A 7792-nucleotide genomic window follows, 5' to 3' on the forward strand; every position below is an offset into this window, starting at 1 on the left:
CCGCTCTGGTGGAGTTCGCTCGCATGTGACGACATGGGCATGAAGTTTGCCGACACGCGCGAAGCAGCACGAGCACCGCGCAAGCCTTCACTTACAGTAGACATCGCGACTTCCTCTTGCGACAGTTCAAACACGCGATCTGAGTTCTCTTGGTTGCTGAAGCTTCGTTGTCTACGCTTGGTGCACCGCCAGTCGTGGGAGATGTTGGGGCGTTTGAATCCATTTTGGTGAGTGGAGAAGCTCATCATCGGCTTTTGGCGAGCAGTCGCCGTTAAGCAGACAGACACTGTCGGGTGGTTGCAGACAACCCGACCATACTAAAATATTAGCCGACCACCAGCATGCCAAGCCCACCATCCTAAAGTCAACCTGACTAACCCAACCAGAGGCCTTTTTTAACCTTAATCTTAACATGTTCTAAACCTATTCTAAACCTTTTCTAAACGTATTACGAATCTTAACATTATAAGAATAGGTTTAGAACATGTTATAATTAGGGTTAGAGTTAGATTTAGGGTTAGAATTAGAGATTAGAGTTAGATTTAGAGTAAGGGTTAGATTTAGAGTAAGAGTTATAGATATATAGAAAAGTATAGTAAAGGTCACCATAGAGGTACCTAACTCCACCATCGGCGAAAAAAACTTGGCATGCCGACATAGGCCGAGCTACGCATATGGTCGGGTTACCTGCATGCACCACTGTCGGCCCGACGGATGTGGTAGCCTTCGATCAAGCACCGCGGTCGTCAGCTTTTAGAGACGATGACTAGGATCTTGCCATCGTATTCGCAGGGGATGGTCTGTATGTTTTCAGGCCATTGCGTATGCCAAGCTGTGCATACACTGTAAACGCAGTGTATCGTAGCCAACAGCATGGAGTACCCATTGAGGGGTTGCACCAAAGCGTCTTAACCACATCAAAACATCCTAGAGGCATGCGAATTTATTTTTGATATGTTCTCAATTTGCTGTAAAAGTAGCGATAGCGATAAAGTAGGGTATTAACCTCTAAGCCCAGATTCCATTCCATCCCTTCCCTTCCCTTCCCCATATGTACACGCACGAGCGAGCGCTAGCCATCCAATTCTACCCCCAATGATACTCCAAGTCGATACGACCAACAACAACCCTCCGTCGAAGCTTTTCCTTGTTTCCGAATCCCAAAGACTATTACCGTAATGCGCCCGTCGTCATAAATTCATGTCCCATCAATTCATCAAATTAAACTACGCAACATACGCAGGCGGCGCGTCGACATCTTCATCGCCAGCCCAAATGCCTCCGTTCACATTACTGCTCTTCCCACCCTTACTCCCTCGTTCTCTTCGCCTGTCGGCTTTATCCTTCTCCTCTTGTACTTTTCTCGCGATTTCTTGTGCCATTTTCATCATCCACGCTTGCTCTAAAATGCCTCCACTGCCACTTGCTTCTTCTTGTGGTGGGCTCGACACTGCTGAGATTTTGTCGAAGCTCAATGATCGGAGGAGGGGAGATGTCGATTGCTGAGCTTGGCGGAGCGAAGTGCGTGAAAGTGGGGGCCGGGGACGCGATGACTTTGTAGGTGTAGGTGTAGCAAAGTCTTCAACTTGTGTAGAGCTAGATTGCTGTGGTGTCTCGTGCTGCTTCGCTTTGGAGCTTATGGGTGCAGCGGGGAGGAGTGAGTCGGTGGGACTGCGTGGTGCGCCAACATCGAGACTCCCATGCTTGCCGTCAAAATGCCGACTTGGACGGACAGGTGTGCGTGGTGGTGTGGCGAGCTCGGCTTCCATCTCGGGCTCTTCGTGGATGACGCTCGAGGTCTCGGAGGCATAGGCGCTCGCGAGCGGGGTGTTGGCTTCCGTGTTGACGCCAGAGTCGACGCCATCCTTGTGTTTTCGGAGGTCGACGACGCGCTTCTTGCGCTTCCGTACTTGGCCAGTCCGTGACCGGCTCGCACCCAAGCTCAGCCCGGCGGACATGGAGTGCGACGTGGTGAGCGATGGTCGCGAGCTGAGTGTGTCATTTCCTGTGCTGCCGGAAGCGACGGATGATGCGCCCGACTTCATGCTGCCAAAAGTGGATTGTATCCGGCACAGACTGCCCTGTGTAAGACCAGGCGTAGCGAGACCAGACTCTGTCCTGTCCGGATGACCGGCCCACGCACGGAAGACAGCATCGCGTATGCCAGGTGTGAAGAGCGATAGAGTGTGTTGCGACTCGGACAGTGCTGCCAACCGCAGAATGTTCTTCTGCGAGAATGACGCATGTACCTCGCCACTCGTGTCCAGCGTCAAGGCGGATATCTGCGATTCGTTCAGAGGGTTGCCGAATGCATCGACGGCATCTTGGGGTGGCGTCGCGAGGGGATCGATCGGTACGGTATCGTCGTTGTTGCCTTCGAGCCTCTCTTCTGCTTGATACTCGGGTGACCACAATCGCAGCGACAGTCGATGTATAATAGCCGGCAGATCTTCCATAAAAAGCACGCGGAGCTGCCCCTCAATCTCCTTCTGGAGGTAGTCTCGCACGAACGGTATCGAGTCAAAGGTGGACGACACCTTCAGCGACTCTAGCGGGTCATTCCTGTAACTGGCCAACGTCAAGCCCTTTTGCTTCGAAAAGACCAGAATAACGAAATCCGGACAATTCTAATATTCGACAGCGTAATTTGGCAGGCGGTATCGTCAACCCCGAAGATGCAGCCAGGGGTTGTGGTGATGCCAAAGTCCCGGTTTATTCGATAGGTACGTTTTCAGCGGATTCGCCTGCACCTTGGTTTTGAGCGTCAAAAACGCATCACCAGTATACGACATCTTGAAAATGCCCCGGAATCTGTCCTCTGCGAGATCGCCAATCTCCAAGATCTCCAATTCGGGTGGTGTCGTGCCAAGGTTCAGTTCGGTGACGATGATGTCGTCGACGATGATCGGCGGTTTGGGCGATTTGTTCAGCGCTGTGGTGAGCATATCGCGCGCACGCGACGTGTCCGCCATCAGCGGCGACCAGTTGAAGTTGAAGGCCATGGTTGCTGGCGGTGCTCAGCGGGAGAGCGTGGTGTTGCGGATTCAGTGACAAGGGCGGGTAGTTGTGTGGCTTGGCTTGCTGGGAATGATGTCGCGTGCATGCCTTCCGTTGCCTCGTGGATTTCCCATGCGACCGCGCCGGGATTCGTTGCTCGAAATAATCACTACGTCAGGTGCTGAGTTGTCTCGGACAGTAGGGCTCAGGTCGAGTCGAGTCTGGTGAAGGTGGAGTGAGGTGATGGGGATTTTCGGACGATCGGGCGGCTGGCACGCTTTCGCTTGTGAAGGATGCAGGTCCACGCCAACTTTTCGTGCGCGCGACCGTGCTTCACCGCCTGTCAGGTACCCACTTCGTCTGAAAGTAGTCAGGGCGGTAAATCTGTCGGGTCTGCTCAACTGCAGTAGCTTGTGATGATGATCTTCAGCAAGTCTTCAGTCTTTGATCTACGGACGGCTCTCATCGCGGTCAAGTACAATACTATTGACAGTCGAGAGATTGCAGTGTTCGTCCAAGCTTTGGTCACAACAACGTCCTGCTCGACCAACAACAATACACACTCCGCAATCTCCCGCTCTCCCGTATCGCGTATCCTAGTCCGCACACACCGCTCTGAAATTTTTGCTAACAAGCTCAAGCCACGAAGCCACCCTTGCGTCTTCGGGTGAGGAGTAAAAGCCGGCTACCCCAGTTTCTCCAGCGTAGTCGAGCAACCTCATCCAATGGGAATACGCTGGCCATGGTCCTAAGATAGGGCATCTCTCAAGCAGGAGGATCCTGTGGGGGAAGAGGTACGTGTGCGACTGGCACTTGGTCCAGACTTGCCCGTGAGAGGCGCAAGGTGACGCGCCCTTGCTCCGGGGCAGGAGGATACATGCACATGTGAAACACTTACATGGCAGGCATTGTTGGCGGTTAGTCCCACAATGATCGGAAACATATTCCCAAATCTCGATCTTGCTCGATGTGGTAGACTATGAAGGTGGCTGGGCTCGGGCCATTCTCGCTGTAAACTAGTATGACTCTGAGTATCTCGTGTACTACTATGTGGGATGGTCGCGTGGTCGGAAATCCAAGCAATTGCGAGTACTCTAGTCCTATGGTGTACCAAGAATGCAAAAATGTGTGTACCCCACTACATATCGTGATACGCCCTCTCGGCCGCGCACACTCAGTCCAGCACACCTTTCACTCCTCTTCCTTCAGCAACTTCTCCACGGCGTCCACCTTGTCCTGAAAACCTTGCTTCTTGTCCGTCCTTGACCCCACCCTGATGTCGCTCTGGATCCTGACGACGCCGTTTTGATGCAGCAGAGCATGGCATTGTCCAATGACCTTCATGACATCGTCCCAAGAGCCCTCTAGATAGGACTCGTTAGCATGTGCCTTGTCTCTGTGGGAAATCCACTTCATGATGCCGTACAATGACACACTCCAAACGCGTAACTTTACGTACCAACAGTAGTCCCAGCAGAATGCATGGAATAACTCAGCCCACTCTTTTTCAGAAGCCGCTGCACTTGTGCAACCTCTTTCGACACTGAGGCCGTGGGGGTGCCGAGCGGTATAATGCAAAAGTCCGCTATGCACGCCGGCGGCGTGGGCAACTTCGTGAGGTCGTCTGAGGTAGACATCGTTGCAGTCCTAACGCGGTCGAATTGTATTTGTGGTGCTTTGGTACACGCCTGTCGATGGAAATGTTTGACGTGCGCGGGATGACGTGGGGCTCGCGATTGCCAAATTTGGAGCGTGTGAGCGTCAAGACTGGAGTAGTTGCGCACCCCAAGGTCTAGATTGTCAAATGTAATCCTTGAGCGAACGTGCAGCAGCTTTGGAGTCGCATGCACCTGGCTCGATTCCTGGTCGGCTTTCGCTCCGGTGCCGCTCGGATGCATTGCACAAGCCCCACTAGCCGTAACCACCCCTCCCTCCATCAGGCTTTCGACCAGTGATCATACTCAGTGCACCAATTTGCGGCACTGCTGGGTGATACTCTAACTATATATTATATGTAAAATTGTCCTTTGTCATCAAACCGGGCTCGATGGTGTAGTTGGTTATCACGTCAGTCTAACACACTGAAGGTCGGGAGTTCGAGCCTCCCTTGAGTCATTTTTTGCAGCCCTAGAAGCGCTGCAGTGGGCCATTGTCCTTTCGACAGCTTACTTTTACTTATGATGAGCTGTCCAGCTCTTAATTTTTTAGCCCCGGTGTGGAAGGCTCTGACAAGCAGCGTGTTGGTACTCCTAAACTGTATCCTTATTTGACAAGCTTAACGCATCTATACACCAATTCAAAGCTTAGGTAGAGATAGGAAACACACATGGAGCATGTTGAGGTGGAAGACACACGCATCGCCTTGGGAACGCTGTCCTTTCCAGTCAGGAGCAGGTCGTCTGAATTGACACTACGATCGAATTGCTGCATTTGAGCATGTTAAAAATGTATACTGCACCATAAGGGCACTCAATAGCGTAGTCCGCGTGATCAAAGGTTGTTGTGTCGCAACCAATACCTGCCTTTGCGCCAGGAACATACTCCTCCTCTGCACACGACAACTCGTACCTAGGACGTTCTCACCAAAAGCCCTTCCTCCATATGATTTGAGTCCAATCAGGTTCTTTGCCCTCACTGATCGTCCTTGCATCACAGTCATGGAATCATGCATCTCGAGCCGAACTACGAGGGTGATTCGGACTTCCGTCTGTCGTGACTGTATCTCCATCGCCAAGAAAGTTTTGTGGTGTTGCTTTATTCCTTGGGACCTTGAACCTTAATAATGGGCCAAGCTCCGTTGCCTGTTGCACCACGGCGGAACAAGCCATATCGGACTTTTAGACAGCGACATTACACCAGACGCTTCGAAGAGCATGTATCATACGAGTTCGCCGTTGACGGGCTGCTATTTGAGGTCCCGAGGTCGGTGAAGCATCGTCATGTGCGCGTCAAACGACATCATAAAAGTTGATTTTTCGGAAATCGGGAAAAAAATGACGCCGTCCTCACAGCAGAGGATCATGATCACTCGTATGTCCTCTAGCATTTGTACGTTGCAGGATGCACACCACCATGTCGGCCTTTTCGGCGGCCAAGACTTCCGATAATTCGACCATCCCACAAACAAAGAAAGCTCGACATCATCGACGGCCTTCCCCGCTTCGCGAACGCACACGAAGCAGGACTGCCGCAGCACCTTTCCACGCGAGCAACTAGCTCAGGTTGCTATGTCGGAAGCAGCAAAATTTGCGGTGCCGATGCGATTTTCTGTGATACCGAGGTAGCCTTGCGCGCACATGAAGACTCTATTTTCCACAACAAGCAAGCAGACAGCAGCGAAATTGCGCGGGACACATCCTTGCGTGTTGATCGGCTGCAGCGCATTGGACGAGAACCCCGCGGTACACGAAGGATGCCTACTGTACGAGTCGGACAACTTGGTCCGCCGAGCCCATAGTGGAGTCGAACGTTCTACGAAACAGGCGGCACGCGTATGCCATGTGCGCCATGGACTACTTATGCATGGCGTGCCTCTGAACGTGGTATCGACACAACCTCCAATAATCCAAAATGGTCCACATCGCAAACAACGACATACCGCTACCTTACCTGATCGTGGCTGCTGGTGTCTTGTATTTCGTCTACAACACCGCAGTCAGAATCCACAAAGATGCTCGAATCCGTAAATTGGGCGCTCGAGGCCCTGTCCGAAAAACATACCTACCGTGGAGTGTAGACTTGGCATACGACATGATCTCCGCTGCAAAAAACGACCTGTTGCACGAGAACTGGACCAGCATGTTCAAGAAATACGCTCTACCTGGTCAATATACAGTTGAAGCTGGCATTGGAGAAAGAGTCATCTTGACCGCTGAACCAGAGAACATTAAGGCGATTTTGGCGACACAGTTCAAGGATTATGGCAAGGGCGAGCAGTTCAGGAAGGACTGGCATGCCTTTTTGGGCAACGGCATCTTCACCACGGACGGTCAGCTGTGGCACAATTCAAGACAGTTGATTCGACCTCAATTTGTGAAGGATCGTTTGAGCGACATCGAAATCTTCGAGGAGCACATTCAGGTCATGATATCAAAGATTGGACAGGGTCAAGAGATCGATACGCTCGACATGATGTTCCGGTTCACACTGGATGCTGCTACACATTTCCTTTTGGTGAGTTAAGCCTTAATTCTCCTACGCTGAGACGACCGCTGACTTTGGTACCACAGGGCACTAGTGTTGACAGCCTTCAAAACCCACAAACAGTGTTTGCAGATGCCTTCGGCAATGCACAACGTGTACAAAGTCTGATCGCTCGAGTTGGGTAAGCAGTCCGGTATTCGTGTCAAGGTTTCCTAGCTAATCTCACAATAGACCTCTAAACTGGCTAGTCCCCCGTCAGCGCATGGGTTTCTACGACTCGATCAAGAAAATCAACGACTTTGTAGACCGCTACATCGAAGAAGCCCTTAGTCTATCGGACAAGGAACTCGAACAGAAGACCAATCACGACGAGGGCTACACCTTTCTGCACGCTATTGCTGGCTACACACGCGATCGCCAGACACTCCGCGACCAACTTGTTTCAATCCTGCTCGCCGGCCGTGACACGACCGCTTGCACCCTAACATGGGCAATCTACCACCTCTCTCTCGACCCGACCATCACCGCCAAATTGCGCCAGGAAATCATCGACAAGGTTGGCCTCGACCGCACACCCACCTATGAAGACCTCAAGAACATGAAATACCTCCAGCACGTCTTGAACGAGACGCTTCGCCTCTACCCAGTTGTG

At 51.9% G+C, this 7792-nt stretch overlaps 4 protein-coding genes and 1 non-coding gene across 5 annotated transcripts in view; 3 read left to right on the forward strand and 2 right to left on the reverse strand.

The window, feature by feature from the left end:
- Positions 1 to 925: 925 nt before the first annotated feature.
- Positions 926 to 3002, reverse strand: SNOG_09741 (hypothetical protein; the record flags this gene model as incomplete). The annotated part of the gene is made up of 2 exons (XM_001799976.1): positions 926 to 2562; positions 2728 to 3002. 2 exons carry the CDS (start codon positions 3000 to 3002, stop codon positions 1227 to 1229), a joined length of 1611 nt encoding a protein of 536 aa, XP_001800028.1. The 3' UTR covers positions 926 to 1226.
- Positions 3003 to 4188: 1186 nt separating this feature from the next.
- On the reverse strand, positions 4189 to 4413 carry SNOG_09742 (hypothetical protein; the record flags this gene model as incomplete). Its single annotated transcript, XM_001799977.1, has 1 exon — positions 4189 to 4413. One exon carries the CDS (start codon positions 4411 to 4413, stop codon positions 4189 to 4191), a length of 225 nt encoding a protein of 74 aa, XP_001800029.1.
- A 625-nt stretch (positions 4414 to 5038) lies between these two features.
- SNOG_16606 lies at positions 5039 to 5112 on the forward strand. Its single transcript has one exon. It is a non-coding gene; the product is annotated as a tRNA-Val (tRNA).
- Positions 5113 to 5990: 878 nt separating this feature from the next.
- Positions 5991 to 6454, forward strand: SNOG_09743 (hypothetical protein; the record flags this gene model as incomplete). The annotated part of the gene is made up of 2 exons (XM_001799978.1): positions 5991 to 6027; positions 6057 to 6454. 2 exons carry the CDS (start codon positions 5991 to 5993, stop codon positions 6452 to 6454), a joined length of 435 nt encoding a protein of 144 aa, XP_001800030.1.
- A 113-nt stretch (positions 6455 to 6567) lies between these two features.
- SNOG_09744 (hypothetical protein) overlaps positions 6568 to 7792 on the forward strand; it is a gene marked incomplete at both ends in the record, with an annotated part of 1628 nt that continues 403 nt past the window's right edge. Inside the window, 3 exons of the mRNA XM_001799979.1 lie at positions 6568 to 7170; positions 7227 to 7321; positions 7372 to 7789. Coding sequence (XP_001800031.1) covers positions 6568 to 7170; positions 7227 to 7321; positions 7372 to 7789 — 1116 coding nt within the window. The remainder of the gene's footprint in view (positions 7171 to 7226; positions 7322 to 7371; positions 7790 to 7792) is intronic.

This window comes from Parastagonospora nodorum (assembly GCF_000146915.1).
Source record: "Parastagonospora nodorum SN15 chromosome Unknown scaffold_15, whole genome shotgun sequence".
NCBI classification, from domain to species: Eukaryota; Fungi; Ascomycota; class Dothideomycetes; order Pleosporales; family Phaeosphaeriaceae; genus Parastagonospora; species Parastagonospora nodorum.